A 22584-nucleotide genomic window follows, 5' to 3' on the forward strand; every position below is an offset into this window, starting at 1 on the left:
TTACTCACCTATTATGCAGTGACTATTTCACATGAACTACTCTTCCAAAACATTGGGGGTGGGCTACCAGTTGTCTAATGGTATGGACAGGCCATAATTTATAAAGCCATCCTCTATTGTGGGATATTTTGCTTTTTCAGAATATCTTTTCCTTGAGTTCCCCTGATATTGAAGTGACACTGGCCCACAGACTACAGTCTGAGAAGGCCGCTTGGATTGGTGGAGCGGCTTCTCCAGGATGTGTTCCCCTGGGCTTGGCCAAAGTACCCAGAGGCTCTATCCCATACTCGATCATACAGCATGCTGAGATTGCGCAAGGCGGGGATCACGGTCACGTGAGGGGGATTAAATTTGACCCAGGACTTCTGCGTCACAGGCAGGGTCCATTTTCTGCCTGTGAGCCCACAGAAGCCCAAGTCCCTGGCCTCAGATCACCCACTTTCTTCCTCAGATGCCCTGGGTGTTTCCTTGACCATGTCCCTGCTGTGATCCTTACCTAGGCCTCTCCACAAACACGTCCTCCGGAAGCATGTATGGGGCCTCTTTCTTCCTGGTCTCTATCACCTGAGGTTTGGGAGGAATGGAGAAAAGAGCTGAGTTCAGTGGGGAGAGGGAGATGCAAATGGGCCAAGGAAAGAGCTCCCGCCCCAACAGAGCACTTCCTTCCTCCCACGCAGTCCCTGGCAGAGCACCCAGAGCTGGGGGAGAAACAGACCAACCAGGACCTCGGGGCAGCTCAGGAAGCCCAGGAGGACTGCTCAAGCTGTCTCCAGTGACACACATGCACTAAATGTCCGCCAAAGGCAGGGGACTTTGCTCCCAGGAGAGTCCAGTGTCTTGCTCCCATGACCTATTCCTGTTTTCTGTTTACACACGAGAGAGGAAGCACAGATCGCACTGTTCCCCAAACCCAGAGGCACCACAAAGCATCCTGATGGAAAGTGACACAGTGAGTTTCCCTCATCATCCTTTGCAAATTTTTGACAAGAAAAGTGACAGCTATTAAGATGGTGAGAAGTGGGAGGACAGTTGGCATCAAAGTACACGCAGGAGGTGAGGAAGCCATGAGGCGACTGTTTGTACTGAAGAGGACGTCAGCGTTGCTCTTCCAGTCCTCCTGGATCAGCCCACGGCTGGCAAGGTCCTGCTTCGTTCAGGCTGGTCTTTGGCTCAGCAAAGCTGCTGTAGCACCTTCCTCCATGCCCCCCAGCCGGTCAGGTTAGCCGAGACCTAGGCTTTCTTGTTTACTTTTGTTCTGCTGGTATATTTTAAAGTTAATCCTACATATGATATCATTCTACCTATACACAGTTCAGTATGTTTTTAAATGTCTTTTTGCAATAACTGAGCACATTGGATTGTAGACTGGCTATAAGATAATACCAAGGCATAATCAGTCATTTAATTAATACTTTCATTATGTAAATAGCATAGCAATTGAGCAAGAAGGTGTCCATATTTTTTTAGATACGAATACTGATATATTTAGAGGTGAAATGACGTGATAACCAAGGTCTGTTTAAGCATATTTCAGCAAAGGAAAATAAAAAGAGACAGATGAAGCAAATGTGGAAAAACCTTCATAAGTGTTTAATCTGTGTGATAGCTGTGTGGATGTACACTGGCTACTCACACTGCTTTTTTGATATTTGAAAACTTTCACAACAAAAATGTTTCTTAAAAGTAGTTTCAGTACCAGATGACCCGAGAGGTGTGTACATGTGTGCTTCTGGGAGTGAGGGGGGCATAGAGGGGCAGGAAGTACAGGGGGCGCAGGTAGCAGGCTGGGAAGAGGTACAGGACACTGACTATGTCTGATCCCACCCTGCTATGTCATGTCCTGCAGCAGGAGATGCTCTGCTGGGAATTTCTCATCATTAGTTCTCATGCCTGGACTAAGCACAGAGCTCATACAATTCAGCAAAAGGTTTTCTGGGGAAACCCCAAGTCAAGGGCTTCCTGAGCTCTTGGGGTCATAAGGACACCAACCTCATGGATGTGCTGGCAGAAGGCAGGCACTGTCGTGAGTTGGCTGATAAGGTTCAGGTAGGCGGCGCCCAGTGCGTAGAGGGCACAGCGGTTGTAAACAGGCAGGTTCTCTTCATTGACCTGGGCCACATCCTGGGACAAGACAGGGAACAACCCATATGGGTGCCCACTCTCCACCAACCTCTCCCAACCTCCCTTAGAGATGACCCACCACTCTAGATGAAGTCTCTCCCTGCATTTGTCCCTTAACCTTCTGGGGGACAGAAGTCACTGAAGCAAACGGTCCCTAGAACAATCCATGAGCTGGATGCCCATAAATACTCGAGTGGAGAGGCGATAACCTCAATGCCTGACTTCGCAGTTCCAGCTGTAGCAATCTTGACTGTCCAAACCCTCGTGAATCTCCACTTCAAGGATGCTGTTTCCTTCACTACAGACCTCTGATAATTCTTGGAGGACTGGATTGGTTTGCTATGTTGGATTCACACGTTAAATTGACAAAGCTATGAGAATTACTAGGGGCTGGGACACAGAGGAATCTCACATTCTAGAATGAAGACTATCATAGCATCTGGGTTGGTCTTGCAGGATTTAGCACATCAAGCAGGTAGCTAAGGAGTCTCCCTGACAGAATTCCCAGGTTCACCACCATTCAGAATATGATGCCCACTTAGCTCAGGACCCTGCAGACCCTGGCCTTTGAGGTCTTAAGAATCTGCTCCCGTTCTTAGCATCCTGGGGAGTGTACTTTTACCTGGGCAGACCTTGGAAGTCTAAACCCTATCTGGTGCCACAATGGCTGCCTGAGAGTCATGACGGGGGCTTGTTGAATCTCTAGGTCCCTGAGCTTGGGTACAGTACGGGGATTATATATTTTTAATAAGTGTTTAAGGCAATTCTGAAAGCACAGCCAGTTTTGGGAACCAGGTGACATTTAGACAAACAAGTTTGTTTGGGGATCACTGCTTCCCTGGTAGCTCAGCTGGTAAAGAATCCACTGGCAATGCAGGAGACCCCAGTTCAATTCCTGGGTTGGGAAGATCCCCTGGAAAAGGGATAGGCTACCCACTCCAGTATTCTTGGGCTTCCCTGGTGACTAAGATGGTAAAGAATCTGCCTACAATGAGGGAGACCTGGGTTTGATCCCTGGGTTGGGAAGATCGCCTGGAGGAGAGCATGGCAACCCACTCCAGTATTCTTGCCTAGAGAATCTCCATGGACAGAGGAGTCTGGCGGGCTACAGTCCATAACGTCACGAGAGTTGGACTGAGCGACTAAGCACAGCACCAGGCTGTCTTGGTAATCCATGAAGTCTCATTCAGACCTTGCAAGAGACCTGAAATACTAGGGGTGAGTGATGTTTTTGAAAGATCCTGTTCCCTGGATCTCCTTTAGTCTGAGGATGGGTCAAAGCCATGAATTCAGCATTCTTTGGTGGTTACCCTGGCAGGACCATGGTTTGTGGTCTTCAGAGGAATGGCCAACTAAGGGCGCACCATACCTGGGCTCCAAAACACAGTAGTTAAAACAGCGGCCACTCGGCACTCTCATTAGAGCTTGGCCCAGACAGGTCCCCCCCCCGACCCTAACCTCTGTGTCCTGCCCACACCAGGCCCCACCTGGACGGCCAGCACCAGGCGGATGAGGTCCACCACCACCTCCTCGTTGGCCAGCTCGATGCTGATGAGTGCCAGCAGGCCGTAGAGCGCCTCGTAGTGCTTATGTATGTTCGTTTCCTCCTTACAGCTCAGGTAGATGTGTCTGTAGAGCTGCTGGGAGTGCTGGAGAAGTGGGTGAGGGTGGGAGCAAGGCCATGGTGGATGGCCACAGGAGGGGCCGGGGCATGGAAGAGCAGTCTGAAGTGGGTGATGTAGCTCCACCTCCTTCCTCCTGTACCCCTCTCTCTGCCCTCAGGGACAGGATACCTTTAAAGCAGACCCCAGCGGAATGGAGTACAGGCAGGAATATGTGCTTAGGGAAGGTGGGGCCAGTGAAACTAACAACAAAAGCTGCTGCCCAAACACAGGGGAAGACGGTCAAGCGATGGTCCTCCTCTGGCTTGGGATGAGTATGACCTGGGGGCTTGATCCCCTAGAGGGGTCGGCTGGTCATCCTGACTAATCATAGTCAGAGAGGAGGAAGTGGGCTTTTTAGGCATGGCCAGTGGTGACTTGGGGGCTGGAAGGCTGGGGTCCACAGGGCCTGACCCACCCAGGTTTCACTGTGTCTTGAGGTCACGCTTGCTAACCTTCTTCATGAAGATGGTGTCCTGCCGGGAGCACTTGTCCACTTTCAGCTTCAGGACAGAGATGTCACTGAGGGTGCTGCGAGGGGAAGTGAGGGGTCACCTGAGCCCTGGTGTGAGGCCAGCAGGGCTCGCGTGGTATCACTGGGCCCTGCCCCCGTCCTTAGTTGTATCAATGTCTCCCTGTGTCCTCCCACCCTGGTTCTTAGCCTGATCGCCACTTTCTCTCAAGTTCTCAAGCTCCTTTCTCATTTTTTCTTAAATACTGATCCAGATTACCTTCTTCCTCACTTTCTTTCCTCCCTTTCAGCCCCCACTCTACTGATAACCCTGCATCCTCTTCTTCCCTTCCTACCAAAGAGCTCCTGTGAGTACCTGCTCTTTATCTCCCAAATCTCCACTCCCTCCCTTGCTCCCTTAGACATAAGCCCCCTTTCAGTCTCCTTCCCTCGAAAGAACCCTGGGTCCATGTCCATGGTCAACTCCCTGGTGAGGGGTCCCCACTGAAGATCTGCATTGTCCTCCCACCTGAGGGTGAGACCCTAATGGGAGCCTTCTCCCCCATCACATATCAAATTGCGGGGGTGGGGAGACCCTAAGTTCACCTGATGGTAGAGAACTTGTGACGGTTGCCATGACGATCAATGAAACTGATGAGAATCTCTAGAACGAAGAGACGGATCTCTGCGTCCTCCATGAGGGCGGTAGAGAGAAGGCGGTCAAGGAAGTTGCTGGGCAAAGCTGACATCATGTTGTTGCTCTGGAAGCCAGTAGATACCTGCAAGGGAGCCTGGGATCGCATGCCTAGGAACACCGGTCCTCCTGGCAGCAGTGAGGAGATGGAGAAGCAGACAGCAGGAGCTGGGTCCCGAGCATCCATCTTCTCTAAACATCTCCCAGTCCAGTTCCCCCCTGTCCTTCACCGTAGGCAGCTTTGGGGAACCCTTCAACATCTACTGAGGCGACCTGCTCAGATCAGTGTAGCTGAGCAGATGGGGACAGTATCCAGGGACATTAAGCTGCTAAAAGCAAGCCAGAGGATGAGCACTAGAGGGGAGCAAGAAGCCAGAGAGTATCTGAACCTAAAGTTCCAACCCATTAAGGCATACACGGTGAACGTTCACCATAAACGCACTTCATCAGGAGCATGGACAGCCACAAAGAAAAGGAGAGATAGTGGAAGAACTTACAGCTGGGCTGACAAATTAGAACCCACAGACATAGTCACAGTCAGAGAACACACATAGAGTTTGTTTACACCTCTTCTAGCTAGGCCATGATGGTGGTCTTTGGATTAAAGCCTGTTGGCATACTGAGATATCTCATCCTTGATGTTGTCAAAAAGCAGCCAAACAGATTTATTGTTAAGTCCATATTGCAAAACAATGCCTTTGATGATTCAGCAGGCCCTTGAGGCTCTGGTAAAGCCTGGTGGCATCAGTGTTCACTGAAGGGGGATGTATTTAATGTGTGTCCCCAACCATCACCTTGGTAAGATGCTGGGTACAAATTAACCAGGGTAAACTCAGCAAAGAAATGGCAGGAATACATAGACCAAGGAGGTAGCCAGATGTGGGTGTCAGTAGGAAAAGCCTTTATAATAAGGGGTGACATGAAAGGTGTGGGCTGGGAAGGGGGCATGGAAGCGAGGGGATCAGGAGCAAGGGGGCTGTGCCGGCTAGCATGGTTAGCACAGAGACAGGTTGAGGGGTGACATGGAGGTTCTAGGGAGGGAATAGGTACAGAGGGCCTTCCAATTTCAATCTGAGAAGTTTGACATCTGGATGTACATCAACTGGAAACTGAGATCGACTCTTTAACAAGGAGCAATCCATGAGGAACAACATTTCTAGAAAATTCTTCTTGGTTGAATTTAAGATAGGTAAGGAGGGAGGGGGAGAAGGCAATGGCAACCCGCTCCAGTACTCTTGCCTGGCAAATGCCATGGATGGAGGAGCCTGGTAGGCTGCAGTCCATGGGGTCACTAGGAGTCGGACACGACTGAGTGACTTCACTTTCATTTTTCACTTTCATGCTTTGGAGAAGGAAATGGCAACCCACTCCAGTGTTCTTGCCTGGAGAATCTCAGGGATGGGGAAACCTGGTGGGCTGCTGTCTATGGGGTCGCACAGAGTTGGATACGACTGAAGTGACTTAGCAGCAGCAGCAGCAGCAGCAAGGAGGGAGGGAGAAACCAAGAGAGTAATCTAGTTGTGAAATGTCCAGAATTTAGGCCAGGGCTGTTCACAAAAATACCTGAGGCACTTGTTAACAAATACACATTCTAGGACCTCACTCAAACTGATGGTTCAAAGTCTCTAGGGACTCTCTATATTAAACAAGTTGGTCACTGGAATGGCATTTGAGAACAATAAATCTAGGCTCCAGTGATGGCTGCAAAGATGGAAAGAAGACAAATGCAAAAATATTGCTAAGTGGAGGGTCGGGGTGGAGATTCCCTGGCGGTCCAGTGGTTAGTTAGCACTTGGCACTTTCACTTTTGGGTCCCGGGTTCAATCCCTGGTGAGGGAACTAAAATCTTGCAAGCCACATTGCATGGCCAAAAATTTTTTTAAAAATAATTTTAAAATTAAATTACCTAAAATAATTATAGTTATTATTTTTAAAAAACTGATAAAGGGAAAGATGGTGACTGGGAGACTGAGGTGGGCATAAATGCCAAGGGAGAAACAGGTGGAGGGGACCTGGTGAGTTACTTGGAAGGAGAAAGGGCAGGGACCAGTAGATTCCATCTCAATACAGAGATAAGGCTTGAGTGACAAGACCATCAGTAGCTGAGAAGGTACCTTTGTGAAAGTTAGAAACAGGTGTCCTGCCTGCTCTGGATAACCCCATCTTGTGGGTTCCCAGCCTGCCTAGTGAGTGGTACACAGGTTAGATTCAGTCCCCCACTCACCCCTTTGGCTGGGCATGTTTGTGCAGTGTGCAACCTGCACAACAGAAAGTAGTAGCCTTCTCTTGGTCCCTTGGAAGGAGCTGCCTCCTGCAGAGGCAGAGCAGGAACAGGGACAAGAGAGGCTTACCTGAAGGAGGGATTTCAGCAGCATAATCTGGGTCAGTCGGTTCCTGTTCTCCCTGTAGATCAGAGATACAGATGATCACCAGGATGGTGGTACAGATACAGAAAACCCCACACTTGTGTGCCAAGTTTTTTCTTGTGATTAGATTCTCCATGAGGCTAAACTTGTTGGGCTACCCAGGACAGTGGCTTCCAGAGGAAGGACGCTGACCAGCTAGTGGTAAAGAACCAGCTTGTCAGCGCAGGAGACATAAAGAGATGCAGGTTCAATCCCTGGGTCGGGAAGATCCCCTGGAGAAGAGCATGGCAACCCACTCCAGTATTCTTGCCTGGAGAATCTCCATGGACAGAGAAGCCTGGTGGGCTACAGTCCATGGGGTCACAAAGAGTAGCACATGACGGAAGCGACTTAGCGCACACACACCCCTCAAGGTGGGCGATTGTTACTGATAGGACAGTCAGTGGAGTTACTTAGGATCCAAAGGCCCACGAGAGGCTGTGGAGGGATCTGAGAGCAGAATGAGAGAATATATGTAAGGGCAGAACTAGGAAAGTTGAGGTGGAGAAGGGAGAGAGCCCAGAAACGTGGGAAGGGGAGTCGGTGGAATCCAAGAAGGGAGAAGAAGGCAGGGTAGACTCACCCAGTCCTCCCCGTCTCCATGGGGTGGTGCAGGGAAGGCAGCGGAACCTTGCTCATGATGAAGAGGATCACCTCGGAGCGCTGGTAAGTAGGCAATGTGCTGGCAAAGGAGCCTGCGGGGAAATGACAGAGGAGAGGGTTGGCTCTGGTAAGGCCGGCAGCCGAGGGGGGTCCCTGCTCAGCCTTTCAGCCTAACAGACAACTGTGAGGAGTGTCAGCTGACTCTTCCAGGCTCCTATCCCTTGACCTGTTATTCCCGTGGCTGTGGTGAAGATGTGGGACCTAGAGGGGACGCTCCAGTGGCACAGGAACAGGGAGACTCTGAGCCCTTACAATCACGTGTGGACGTCAGAGTATCCATGTGCATACCCATAGCTTTCTCCCTGTCCTCTTTCCTTCCTTTTGTCTTTCTTTCTGTCACCTCCCCTCCAATACTTTGGCCACCTCATGCGAAGAGCTGACTCATTTGAAAAGACCCTGATGCTGGGGAAGATGGAGAGCAGGAGGAGAAGGGGACAACAGAAGATGAGATGGTTGGATGGTATCACCGACTCAGTGGACACGAGTTTGGGTGAACTCCAGGAGTTGGTGATGGACAGCGAGGCCTGGTGTGCTGTGGTTCATGGGATCACAAAGAGTTGGACTCCACTGAGGAACTGAACTGAACTGAACTGAACCCCTCCAATCGCTCAAACGTGGAAGGATCAGGCAGGCCTAATGGGGACTGGGGTGCAAGAAGAGTTCGCCTCTCTTAGCCTCTGATCTGAACTCCAGGCTGAGAAACCCAGGGACATTGTTCTGTGATCTAACTCAGGCCTGGCCCCAGGGACGCTGTGAGCTGCGTGCACTGTGGGCTAACTCCACTTCTTCCAGTGTCCGCGCATTAACACGAAGTGCGAGTATTCGTGCTTAGTCGCTCAGCTGTGTCCGACTCTTTTCGACCCCGTGGACGGCAGCCCTCCAGGCTCCTCTGTCCATGGGGATTCTCCAGGCAAGAATACTGGAATGGGCTGCCATGACCTTCTCCAGGGGATCTTCCCCAACCCAGGGATCGAACCTAGGTCTCCTGCATTGTAGGCGGATTCTTTACCAGCTGAGCTACCAGGGAAGCCCTAACGTGACGTTGAGTGGATGACAAACCTACAACGCCAGGGACTAACATCCTTGGGGGAATGGGGACCGCCCATCTGCCCCTCCTTCAGCAGGTCTGGCCCGGGAACCCTCCGGGGCCCCACCTCTCCCGGGGCCCACCTATGGTCTTGATGACTGCCTCCTGGAACATGCGCTCTTCGTGTTCCTTGATGATCTTGGTGCCGAGGCTGATGGCCCCGTCGTAGCTCCCGGTCAGAACGTAGTCGATACTGAGCCGCAGCTGCCTCAGCAGAGTGTTGAACATCTCCAGCACCGTGGGCCCTGAGCGCAGCAGGTGGGAGACCTGACATCTGGGGCTGGCACTCCTGGCTCATTGTCCCCTGCCCAGGCTTACCGGGCAAGCCCAGGCCCACTTCCAGCCAGGGGCTTCCTCTGCCCCCCCCACCTTCCCCGGCTGATTTCTCCTCCTGAGGATAACCGCTCTGACACCTCTCTACCCTTGCCCTTTTCTGGAAGGAGGGACAGCTCACCGCTAAGGGCAGTTCTTCGTCCTTGAGGGGGTTTCCAGCCCCCATTCCGCTCAAGATCCCGCCTTACCCACAGAGCCGGTGGCGGCGATGACGGCAGCTTCTGACAGGACCTCCACGATGCCCGCTCGCACCGTGGCCGCGCTGCGGCTGTTGGCATCCAGGTGGCTCAGGAGCTGCTGGATAACCAGGTGGGAGTGCTGCGGCTGGGGGGGAGGAAGACGTGCTGGTCCCCAAACAGCAACCCCCCACGTGGCCTCTGAGCCCTCCAGGAGGACCCAAAGTTGTGTGGACAAAAAGTGAGGTCCCAAAGCTAGCGGGCACTAGAGGTGGCGCCCAGATACCCTGGCTCCTCTTCCTGAATCTCTCCCCACTTCTTGGTCCAAGAAGGAGCTGAGTCAAATCCCAATGAAGACTTGGATTTCCACGTATTTCCTGGGCCCTTGCACTTCAAGTGGGTCAAAAGTCAGTTTAAAAATACTGTCTTCCTTTTCATTTCCCCCAGGTGCCAGATCTTAAAGTAAGTGCCACAAGCAGTCACATGGTTTAGTCCAGTGCTGCTCAGAGTGTGGCCCATGGTCTGGTGCCAATTCAAGATCTGTCTGATGCCCATTTACATTGAGCTAAGGACAGAAATTGAAAGTAAGTGTTGAGTAAGCAATCTGACAAAGCCATGGCAGCCAGTTACGGTCTGTGGGCTTGTATTTAGCATGAGGTTTTCACTTACTTTTTCTAGGAATTCTTTTTGTGTTTTATAAAGTATAAGTCTGTGACATATTAGAAATAAAATGTTTTAAACCAGTCCTTCTCCACGACTAGGTCAAGCAGCACCAGTTCAGACGACTAGGGGCTGGTTTTCTCCAGGTGTGCATCATCCTGCTCCCAGGGATACCCTTGGCCAAGGGGACAAGATGAACCTGGAGAACCATCATACCTGAATTGAGTACATGATGATTTTAAAGCAACGGATGGCGAACACCTTGGGTTCCCAAAGAGAATGGTTATCCAGATGGCTGTGAGGGAAAAAACGTGGAGAGTAACTATGAAATGCAGGTGATGCAAAGGAGGAGGAGAAGCTTGGTGGGAACATAACCCGTCCTGAGAAACCCAGTCCCTCTCGAAGCTTCCAGGTAAGTAGCAAGGGCTTTCAGGTGCCGGTGAGAGAAGCACGAGAAGCTGAGAACAGGGGCTGTGGCTGTGGACTCAGGAATGAAGCCGAGCGCCTTCCTTTAGCCTTGGGACTCCTCCTGCCAACTCGTCTCCCCAAAACTGTGCTTGGCCACTACGTGGTAGTTTTCGATGCCACAGTGCAGAAGAACGTGGGCACAGAGAAGGGACCAACTTGGCCGCAGCCCCTCAACTGTGACAGGCCCCTCCTCCCGAGTTAGTAAGGAGGTGCCGGACCTGAAACGGTTCAAAGCTGGAGGCCAGGGGGCGAGGAAGGGGAACACTCACATGAGAACAGGCTTGATGGCGTTTTTGATGTTGCCAAAGGCAGCCCGGCCCAGCAGTTCCCGGAGGCACCTCTCGGCTAGCTCTGCCGGGTTCTCTTTCTCCTTCTCTGGTGCTTGGAGAGGGGAGGGGGACCGGCTGCGGAAACACACAGCCCGTGGGTGAAGAAGGATGGAATGCACAGTCTGAGAGTCAGCTTTGTGCAGGCTTTCTGTGCTTCCCTCATGTAAACAGACCCAGGAGGACAAGTAGGAACTTGATGTAGGCTGTGCGAGGTCACAGGGAGATGGCTAGGCTCTCAGAAGTTAAATGGGGTAAGGAAGCCCAGAGTGGAGGAAGATGGTGGGAAGACGGATAAAGTTCTTTTTCTGGACACCCTAGGGACAGGCCTGATGGGTCTCTGTGGGAAGGAAGGTGCTTTGAGCACCACGGACCTGGGGAGGTGCAGACCACACGTATCTCCACGCCCCCAAGGCTTTGGAAGGGACAAGAGATGACATAAGAAGAGAGGGATGCAAGCAGAGTTGGACAAAGCAAAAGCAAAGGGGAGAGAGGAGCGTGGGCAAAAAGCAGGAGGGAAAAAAAGAAAGGCTCAGGAGGGAAAAACAGGTGCTGGCTTGGGTGTGACTCGTGGTACCCAAGTCACAGGGAGTGGGCTCAGATCTGGACAGGAGTCCCAGGATTCCTCATCCTGAGACCACCCAGGAGCTTGTCAGAGATAATGCTATTCCAGGAACCACCACCAGAGGGCATACTAAATCCCCAACCAGCTCTATTTACGCAGTATCAATGGAAAGAAAGTGGGGAACTCAGATCATCTTCACTTGGTGTCATGCACAGCGGAGGTGGACAGCACCAGGAACCTTTCTCTCTATCCCATTTCACAGAGGGGAAGAGCAAGTGGCATGAGCAGGATGAATTCATGTCTGGGGGTTCCCAGATTAAAATCTAATATCTGGAGTTCATGTCAAGTGGCTGCTGGCTGGTGGGCATTTTTTAAGGACCTGAAACACCATTAGGAAGTGAGGGAGAAGAGGCCCTCCTCAGCAAATTGAATCATGTTGTTCAGTTGCTAAGCCCAGTCTGACTCTTTGCAACCCCATCAACTGCAGCACACTAGGCTCCTCTGTCCTTCACTATCTCCCGGACTTTGCTCAAACTCACGTCCATTGAGTCAGTGATGCTATCCAACCATCTCATCCTCGGCCACCTGCTTCTTCTCTTGCCCTAACTCCCACCATCGGGTTCTTTTGGCATTTGAAAACCTCCTTGTTCTGCTGCTTCTTGAAAGACCGAGGAAACCCGACTCTTGGTTCTTTGTATTCAGCACACACTCACCCCAGGGAGCCCAGCACCATCCCTGCTTTTCCTTCAGGAACGCAGACTTTAAGGGGTACAGAGGGCTGGCAGAAGGCCAGAGCCAACGTTCCCAAGGAACCAGCTTTGGATGCGCTGCGGAACAAGCCACAAACGCCAAGATCCCTGGCCTTGGAGCTGGGTTTTACCAATCGGCCCCAGGTGTATGGTTGCTGAGCACCCTGAGAGGGCTACAGAGTGGCCATGCAAGCCGCTCCCTTGCCTGCTCACCTCTCTGCCTCCTCCACGTGTTGCAGGTTGAAAAGCAGCGACGGCACGATCTTGTCCATGTGCTGTGGGTCCCAGATATTGGCCTGCAGCTCGTCATTCACCGTCTTCCTCACCACCCCTTGTAGACCTTTGATGCCCGACATTCGGATTCTGTAAAGAAAAGGGAGACAGGGGCCATGGCATCTGCAAACCTTGGTTAAGTCCAGCTTCTGTGACAAGGAGGGGAGCACAGCGAGGGGTTTACAGATGCCCATAAAGGCAGAGGGGAGCCCACCTTCTACTCTTCGTGTGACTGGGCCTCCTGGCTGGCTGCCTGAAAGCCATGTCTTCCAGCTTGTCTTGGAGATTCCTAGACTGCCCTTGCCCTGTACCACCCAGGTTTCATCTCTAGGGTGCCAGTTTTCTCCAGGCTTCTTAGTACCCAGCTGGGTTTTCTCCACCTTGAGACTGAGATATAAGAGCCCAAAGGGCTGCCAAGAACTGACAAGGCAGAAAATAGGGCTGAGGGCAACTTACAGGGGGAAGGGATCTGGAGGAGGAGGCACAGAGCTGTCAGGCTCTCGGGCACAAGGGGGTCTTGGCTGGGACTAAGCTGGCTGAGAAATCAGAGGACACAAGAGTAACAGCATACAGGGGACCCCTTTTGCACAGATCCAGTCTCCAATGAAAGTGAAAGTCACTCAGTCAAGTCCCACTCTTTGTGACCCCATGGAATTCTCCAGGCCAGAATACTGAAGTGAGTAGCCTTTCCCTTCTTCAGGGGATCTTCCCAACCCAGGGATCAAACCCAGGTCTCCATTGTAGGCGAATTCCTTACCAGCTGAGCCACAAGGGAAGCAATGGAGTAGCCATCATAGTCAATAAGAGTCCGAAATTCAGTACTTGGATGCAATCTCAAAAACAACAGAATGATCTCTGTTCGTTTCCAAGGCAAACCACTCAATATCACAGTAATCCAAGTTTATGCCCCGACCAGTAATGCTGAAGAAACTGAAGTTGAACAGTTCTATGAAGACCTACAAGACTAGAACTAACACCAAAAAAAGATATCCTTTTCATTATAGGGGACTGGAATGCAAAAAACTGAAAGAGATGGGAATACCAGACCACCTGATCTGCCTCTTGAGAAATTTGTATGCAGGTCAGGAAGCAACAGTTAGAACTGGACATGGAACAACAGACTGGTTCCAAATAGGAAAAGGAGTACATCAAGGCTGTATATTGTCACCCTGTTTATTTAACTTATATGCAGAGTACATCATGAGAAACGCTGGACTGGAAGAAACACAAGCTGGAATCAAGATTGCCGGGAGAAATATCAATCACCTCAGATATGCAGATGACACCACCCTTATGGCAGAAAGTGAAGAGGAACTAAAAAGCCTCTTGATGAAAGTGAAAGTGGAGAGTGAAAAAGTTGGCTTCAAGCTCAACATTCAGAAAACGAAGATCATGGCATCGAGTCCCATCACTTCATGGGAAATAGATGGGGAAACAGTGGAAACAGTGTCAGACTTTATTTTTTGGGGCTCCAAAATCACTGCAGGTGGTGATTGCAGCCATGAAATTAAAAGACACTCCTTGGAAGGAAAGTTATGACCAACCTAGATAGCATATTAAAAAGCAGAGACATTACTTTGTTAGATGAACAAAAGTTCGTCTAGTCAAGGCTATGGTTTTTCCTGTGGTCATGTATGGATGTGAGAGTTGGACTGTGAAGAAGGCTGAGCCCACAGAAGAATTGATGCTTTTAAACTGTGGTGTTGGAGAAGATTCTTGAGAGTCCCTTGGACTGCAAGGAGATCCAACCAGTCCATTCTGAAGGAGATCAGCCCTGGGATTTCTTTGGAAGGAATGATGCTGAAGCTGAAACTCCAGTACTTTGGCCACCTCATGCGAAGAGTTGACTCATTGGAAAAGACTCTGATGCTGGGAGGGATTGGGGGCAGGAGGAGAAGGGGACGACAGAGGATGAGATGGCTGGATGGCATCACCGACTCCATGGACATGAGTTTGAGTGAACTCTGGGAGTTGGTGATGGACAGGGAGGCCTGGTGTGCTGTGATTCATGGGGTCACAAAGAGTCAAACACAACTGAGCAACTGAACTGAACTGAACTGGAATGCAAAAGTAGGAAATCAAGAGATACCTGGAGTCACAGGCAAATTTGGCCTTGGAGTACAAAATGAAGCAGGGCAATATTAAGAGGTGGTAATAATACACAGAAGAACTATACAAAAAAGATCTTCATGACCCAGATAACCACAATGGTGTGATCACGCACCTAGAGCAAGACATACTGGAATGTGAAGTCAAGTGGGCCTTAGGAAACATCACTATAAACAAAGCTAGTGGAGGTGATGGAATTCCAGTTCAGCTATTTCAAATCCTAAAAGATGATGCTGTGAAAGTGCTGCACTCAACATGCCAGCAAATTTAGAAAACTCAGCAGTGGCCACAGGACCGGAAAAGGTCAGTTTTCATTCCAATGCCAAAGAAGGGCAATGCTAAAAAATGTTCAAACTACCACACAATTGCACTCATCTCACACACTAGCAAAGTAATGCTCAAATTCCCCAAGCCAGGATTCAACAGTACGTGAACTGTGAAATTCCAGATGTTCAAGCTGGATTTAGAAAAGGCAGAGGAACCAGAGATCAAATTGCCAACATCCGCTGGATCATGGAAAAAAGTAAGAGAGTTCCAGAAAAACATCTATTTCTGCTTTATTGACTATGCCAAAGCCTTTGACTGTTTGGATCACAACAAACTGTGGAAAATTCTTCAAGAGATGGGAATACCAGACCACCTTACCTGCCTCCTGAGAAATCTGTGTGCAGGTCAAGAAGCAACAGTTAGAACCAGACATGGAACAATGGACTGGTTCCAAATTGAGAAAGGAGTACATCAAGGCTGTATATTGTCACCCTTCTTATTTAACTTATATTCAGAGTACATCATGCGAAATGCTGGGCTGCATGAAGCACAAGCTGGATCAAGACTGCTGGGAGACATATCAATAACCTCAGACATGCAGATGACACTACCCTTATGGCAGAAAGTGAAGAAGAACTAAAGAGCCTCTTGATGAAAGTGAAAGAGGAGAGTGAAAAAGTTGGCTTAAAACTCAACGTTCAGAAGAGTAAGATCATGGCATCCAGTCCCATCACTTCATGGCAAATAGATGAGGAAACAATGGAAACAGTGAAGGACTATTTTTTTTTGGCTCCAAATTCACTGCAGATGGTGACTGAAGCCATGAAATTAACAGATGCTTGCTTCTTGGGAGAAAAGCTATGACCAACCTAGGCAACATATTAAAAAGCAGAGATATTACTTTGCTGACAAAGGTCCATCTAGTCAAAGCTATGGTTTTCCCAGTAGTCATGTATGGATGTGAGAGTTGGACTATAAAGAAAGCCAAGAGCCAAAGAATTGATGCTTTTGAACTGTGGCGTTGGAGAAAACTCTTGAGAGTCACTTGGACTGCAAGGAGATCAAACTGGTCAATCCTAAAGGATATGTCCTGAATATTGACTGGAAGGACTGATGCTAAAGCTGAAACTCCAATACTTTGGTCACCTGATTCGAAGAACTGACTCACTGGAAAAGACCCTGATGCTGGGAAAGATTGAAGGCAGGAGGAGAAGGGGATGACAGAGGATAGATGGTTGGATGGCATCACTGACTCAATGGACATGAGTTTGAGCAAGCTCCGGGAGGTGGTGATGAACAGGGAAGCCTGGTGTGCTGCAGTCCATGGGATTGCTAAGAGTTGGACACGACTGAGTGACTGAACTGCACTGAACTGAGTATCCACTGTGCTGACCCAGGTGACAGGACGGCCCTGCAAGGGGGGCCCTCTTTCCTGGCTGTTTATTTCATCCTGAGGTTCCTTTTTTTAACCAAACCTTTTTCTGATTATAACATGCTGCTGCTGCTGCTGCTAAGTCACTTCAGTCATGTCCGACTCTGTGCGACCCCATAGACGGCAGCCAACCAGGCTCTCCCATCCCTGAGATTCTCCAGGCTCAAGAACACTGGAGTGGGTTGCCATTTCCTTCTCCAATGCATGAAAGTGAAAAGTGAAAGTCAAGTTGCTCAGTCGTGTCTGACTCTTTGCGACCCCATGGACTGCAGCCTACCAGGCTCCTCCGCCCATGGGATTTTCCAGGCAAGAGTACTGGAGTGGGGTGCCATTGACTTCTCCAGATTATAACATAATACATGCTAATTATAGAAAAGTGCAAAGATGATTTATCCCCCGCCATCACCACTTAAAGATAATTATCACTGGCATTTTGGTGTCCTGCTTTTCTTCTGTGTATAATATGTAATAGAATAAAGAACCTGCTGCATATCTAATTGGTATTGGCTTTTTTCACCCATAGCATTCTATTACCAGCATTTTCCTATATCATAAACTCACAAACATGTTGAATGGTTACATGATACACTGTTATAAGAACTTTCTAAACTAGTCTCCTGTTGGTCATTGGTTGTTTGTAAATTTGCTTCTGTAATAATGCTACAGTGGACATCCTTGTATAAAGTACTTTGTTGTTGTTGAATTGCACAGTTGGAGTTGCTAAGCCAAGTCCGACTTTACTACATTCCAAATCATCGCTGTGAATGGAATTACTGAGTCGAAAGATAAGAAATAAAAGGCTCCCAGTTTTGCCAGATTCCTCCCCCACCCCCATCGCACAAGCTGCAGGAGATGGCTGTCCTCACCGTTTCTGCCTCAGCACTGGGGATTTCATTTTAAACAACTGCTCTAACTTTGTAGCTCAGAAAAACCCTCACATCTTGTAACCATTTCAACTCCTGTACCCCTTATTGGACTTGAGCCGTTTTTCTAAACATTTAGTTGCCATTTGTAACTTCAACTTCGGTTTTAAGTGCTGTTGCCAAGGTTCAATCCCTGGGTCGGGAAGATGCCCTGGAGAAGGGAATGGCTACCCACTCCAGTATTCTTGCCTGGAGAATCCCACGGACAGAGGAGCCTGGCGGGCTATAGTCCATGGGGTTGCAAAGAGTCGGACACAACTGAGAGGCTGAGCACATGCGCACCAGGGTGCTATGCTGAGCTTTTTAACCCAGAGAACATAAATGGGTAGTGGGATTTGCCTAATGCACCAAGATGCCTTGGCCCAGGACCAGTTAGGCTGCTGGCAATGGACACAGATTCCCTGGGCAAACACGCAGCTACTCTCATCCTGACCCCCAGTCAGCACTCTGAGCTGAGGCTTTCAGGAGAAAAAATTAACTGGAATACAGTTCTGTTAAACTATTGTTGGCTTCAGGTTAAAGGTTCTCCCTCGTGCAGTACAGAAATAAATCCCAGACATGCTGGACTCCTGTCCCACCCAAGAGAGTCTGGCTGGCAGGGAAACCAGGCCTGGGGGGTGGAAAATTTTCTACTCAGGGTTTCGTTCTTCATGACTATGAATTAATTTTTATTCACTCTTTCAATTTCCCCAGAATCCCTTACACACATGAACACAATTCATTCCATGGCACCCGGTGCTGACTGACTGGGCCTGAAGGAGAAGCAGCTTCTTAACTGCTCCTTGTCATGGGCTCAGTGGAGGTCTGCCTGCATGCAGGGGACCTAGAGAGTGTGAACCCAAGGGGATTACACACACACATACACACACACACACCCCACACCCCTATTTACAAGACCCAAGGATAGTTCTTAGAAGGGAGCTCTGCGCTCTGCAAAGGCTGCAAAGGACCAGGAGTGAGCTCCTGGAGAAGGGATGCAGGGAGGTTATGGATGGGAGACAAGAGGAAGGGAGAATCACTTCTCACCCCTCAGCCTCCCTTCCATGGGTGGCAGGTGCCAGGCTGTGGGTGCTGAGGGCACTACCCAGCTGTCAGGAGCAAACCTCAGCGCCCTTCTCCCAGTGTTCCTTTGCTGTCCACGCCATCAGAACATGGTGTGACTGCGCCTTCTCCCCTCCTCCTGTGGATTGTGTATATGTGCACGGTTGTATGTGTGTGGGTGTGTGATTGTGTGTGGGCTTCCCTGGTGGCTCACACAGTAAAGAATCTGCCTGCCATGCAGGAGACCCAGGTTCAATCCCTGGGTCAGGAAGATCCCCTAGAGATGGGCATGGAAACCCACCTCAGTATTCTTGCCTGGAGAATTCCATGGACAGAGGAGCCTGGAGGGCTACAGTCCATGGGGTCGCAAAGAGTCCAACATGACTGCGTGACTAACACAAAATGACTCGTGGGTTTGTGTTGTGTGTGTGGATGTCATTGTATGTATGTGTGTGGTTGTGTATGCAATTGTGTATAGTGTGATGGTGTGCATGTATGTGATTGTGTGTGTGTGTGTGTGTGTGTGTAGAGCGGCATGAGAAGTGTCCCCTCCCCTCCCTTTCCCAAAGCAGGGCTCTGCCTGTGTGATCAGCATCCCTTACAGTCACACCTGGTTATCGCTCTGCCTCTTCCTCACCTGCTTCTGTCTCTTCACAGCCATCTGGAGTGAGCTGGCTGCTGTGGGAACAGGGGGACTCCTTCCTCCCCTGACCCCCACCGGCCTCACAGAGGCACTGCAGCAGCACAGCCCCAGGGACCTCCTGGCTGGTTCCAGAGAGGGGAGACTGGGGATCCGGGATATTGCCAGCCAGTCACACGGGTCCTGCCCCAGAGCAGTCCTGAGGCTCAGAAGCTTTGGGAACTGGCAGCCTGGGGGATGGAGGGGTTTGCGTCCTGATGTTCCTCCATCCCAGAACATCAGCCATGGTTTGCAAGCTGTCATTAAGGGCACACGGGGCTCCCTGACCCTGCCATCACACATCATCTGGCACTCCGGGTCCCTTGGGGTGCTGACATGATGCAGGAAGGAGCCAGCAGCTGAGTTCCGGAAAAAAGCCATGGAGAACTGGTCTCCTGTGGGCGTGTTGGCCACCCAGCCTCAGCCTCCCAGCCCCTGCCTCCTCCGACTCCTGAAGCTTTGTCAGATGAATGGCTCAGCCCTTTTCCTTCCTCCCTCTTCCTTTTCCTTGGTTTCATATCACCTCCCAGACGTGATACGTACTCTTCATAGGCAGGGGTTTACTTTTCATCCTTTGCACCTCTCAGTTCCAAGGACGATGCTTGGCACAAAGCACCAACGTACTGCTTCATCGGCCTGATGCTGTGTCGTGATTTGTCTATCTGTGTCAGCCTATATTTGTGTGAATTTCTCTGTGATGTTATTTAAGGGATTTAATTTCTATGTCAACGAGTCTATTTCTGTGAGTGAAGTATTTTTGTGTGAGTGTGTATGCGTGTGTGTGTGTAAAAGTGTGCTCTGTTATTTAAGATGTTCATCTGAGAAGCACTTACTCCTTCATTCACTTACTCAACAAGTATTTCTTGAGTGCCTTCTGCTCTCCGGGCACTTGGCATGCTTCAGTGAATGAAACTGATTCCTGACCTCACAGAGCTGACATTCTAGTGGGGAGAGATAGACAATGAATGAGAGACATATGCAAATGATGAAACATGTTTGAAGGGAAAATAAAAACAGAGCAGGGTGAGGGAGAAAGGGATGGGGTACGTGGGAATTTTCAGGAGAAGGCGTTGTTGACAAGGGGATATTTGAGCAAAGCCTGGAAGAGGTGAAGGAGTGAGCTGTACAGATCCACACAAGAAGCATTTCAGGCAGAAGAACAGACAGTGCAAAGGCCCTGTGGCAGGAATGTCCCTGGTGTGTTTCCAAGGCAGCAGGGAAGCCTGTGTGGCTGAAGGGGAATGTGCAGTAGGAGAGGGGATGAGATGAAGTCAGGAGGGCAGCAGGGATCGGCCAATGTGAGGACTTTGGCTTTTTATTTTTGGGTGTATATTTGTGGGCTTCCCTAGTGGCTCAGACAGTAAAGAATCCGCCTGCATTGCAGGAGACCCAGATTCAATCCCTGGGTCAGGAAGATCCCCTGAAAAAAGGAATGGCAACCCATTTCAGTATTCTTGCTTGGAGAATCCAACGGACAGAGGAACCTGGCAGGTTACAATCCATAGGGTTGCAAAGAGTCAGACACTACTGAGTGACTAACACTAACACACTATTTTGATGGAGAGTGGTAAGTGGGAATATTTCTGGGGTGTGTAAGTGCATGCACTTCTGAACAAAAGAGAGCATGGGTGTTTGTGTGTGTGTGTGTGTGTGTGTGTGTGTGAGTGGCTGGCTCTCAGATTGGGCTCAGAGGACCATGACCTTACACCTCACTCTGTATTCTGTCCCTTGAGGCTATTCCTTTAGAAAGCAGGTACTGGGAGCACAACTCTGCCCATGCACTCGCCTAAGTCCTGCTGGGAACCTTTTCCCTGCCAACACCAGAGCTGTGGTAAATGCAGTAAAATTAGACATGCAGTCCGGGCTGGGAGCTCTGGGGACCCACTGATGCTCCTGCCTCATACTCACTTAGTCTTGATCTCCAAGTCCTCGTGGCTGGAGTGGCACATCTCACTGAAGCGAGAAACGAAGAAATCGTAGCTCCGATGGTAGGACGGGGTGTCCTCCTCGATGTTGGCGAACTTCACAAACTGTGTGTGGGAGGGGAGAGGGAGAAATGACAGGAAGGTGACCAGCCATGCTCCCCACCTTTGGGCTCTGGCACTTGGTGTCCCCAAACCCTTTGCCATAGGAAAGCCACAGGATAACACATCTCGGGAAACACACACACCCCTGGATCCAGCTCTAGTCTGCTTCCCAGAGCACACTGTGAGATTTGAGAACCAGATTCTGGAGATCTGAGTGCCAAATTCTGCTCCCCTTTCTTGTCTACATGAGACAGGAATCCCTGGCCCTTCCCTGCTAGGTGAGCAGGGAATGGAAGAGAAAAGGGGAGCTTCGTCACTTAAACTCCTGTTCCCATTAACGTCCAGAGCTGCCCGAAACACACAGGCTGAGAGGCTTTGTGGAGCAAAGCTGCAACTGAGCAAAAGCCAATCCTAAAGCTTATAGAGCACCACTCTAGAAGACATTCTGGGAAACCAGGGCAAATCTGAACTTTGATTAGAAACCGTAACTACGTTTTATTATGAAAATTTTGAGTGCGTGTCGAAGGTGTGCCATTTCAGTTCATTAAATCTTGCTCAGCATTCTCAGCTGCTAGATCCCTTCTGCCATCGCCGTGCTGCGAATTTGCAGTTCTAAATAGGGACTTGATTTCTACTGAGCCCCGGAGAGAAGCGAGAGTCACAGACTGAGTGGAGTTAAATTACCCAAAATGAAATATAATTCTTACAGCTTATTTTGCTAAGTACCACAAACAACTCTAAACAGATTTGATTTAGACTATATTCTCCATTATTCTGCCTTGTACTATTGTTCAATTTTTACAAACCTTTGTTGGTTCAAAAAGGACATACTGTTATTACTAAAATTATCTAGTAAGTACATTCTCACAATATTCAGTATCGTCAACCTGTTTTCCCCATTTAAATACTTAAAAGTTGTTAATAACTTTTTTGGGGATGAAAATTAGCAACACACAAGCATTCTTAATTATTATGGTGTTTTGTTCTTGCAATAATAAATACGCATTTATTTTCTGCTGACTCAAATATCTCAACATGCAAAGCAAATAAGGAAATCTTTCCTTCAAAGATACATCTAAAATGTATATATGTATTTGGAAGTGATTATTCTGCTATTAGCAATAAATCCAAACGACATTGCTTGATTTATTGATGTGGTAATGCAGAAGAAGTGGAGTGGTAATCCATGTGGTCACAAGATCATCGATTCAACATAAGTTTGGGAGTTCCAGAAACAACGATAAAGCTGCTGTTTGGCTAAGTGATCTTCCTAAACCCTGCAGGCTAGAACACAAAGTCAGGCAGATACAGAGTGAGGGAAAGTCGCTCAGTTATGTCTGACTTTTTGTGACTGTATGGTCCACGGCATTCTCCAGGCCAGAATACTGGAGTGGGTAGCCAATTCCTTCTCCAGGGGATCTTCCCAACCCAGGGATGCAACCCAGGTCTCCGACATTGTGGGCAGATTCTTTAC

General features: G+C 49.5%; 1 protein-coding gene across 3 annotated transcripts in view; it reads right to left on the reverse strand.

Annotated features, from left to right (window-relative positions):
- The window catches only part of EFR3B (EFR3 homolog B), a 98074-nt gene that overhangs the window by 11820 nt on the left and 63670 nt on the right, over positions 1-22584 (reverse strand). Inside the window, exons 5-17 of one of the 3 annotated variants that reach the window (XM_061433127.1) lie at positions 20992-21113; positions 12573-12722; positions 10989-11123; positions 10468-10546; positions 9604-9709; positions 9166-9327; positions 7916-8027; positions 7279-7330; positions 4840-5012; positions 4238-4313; positions 3609-3770; positions 1990-2121; positions 497-564 (exon numbers count right to left, since the gene is read on the reverse strand). In XM_061433127.1, coding sequence (XP_061289111.1) covers positions 497-564; positions 1990-2121; positions 3609-3770; positions 4238-4313; positions 4840-5012; positions 7279-7330; positions 7916-8027; positions 9166-9327; positions 9604-9709; positions 10468-10546; positions 10989-11123; positions 12573-12722; positions 20992-21113 — 1529 coding nt within the window. Of the gene's footprint in view, positions 1-496; positions 565-1989; positions 2122-3608; positions 3771-4237; positions 4314-4839; positions 5013-7278; positions 7331-7915; positions 8028-9165; positions 9328-9603; positions 9740-10467; positions 10547-10988; positions 11124-12572; positions 12723-20991; positions 21114-22584 lie in introns of all 3 variants that reach the window. The other 2 variants (XM_061433126.1, XM_061433125.1) reach the window with 2 other exon arrangements.

Source organism: Bos javanicus, chromosome 11, assembly GCF_032452875.1.
Source record: "Bos javanicus breed banteng chromosome 11, ARS-OSU_banteng_1.0, whole genome shotgun sequence".
In the NCBI taxonomy this organism is placed as follows: domain Eukaryota; kingdom Metazoa; phylum Chordata; class Mammalia; order Artiodactyla; family Bovidae; genus Bos; species Bos javanicus.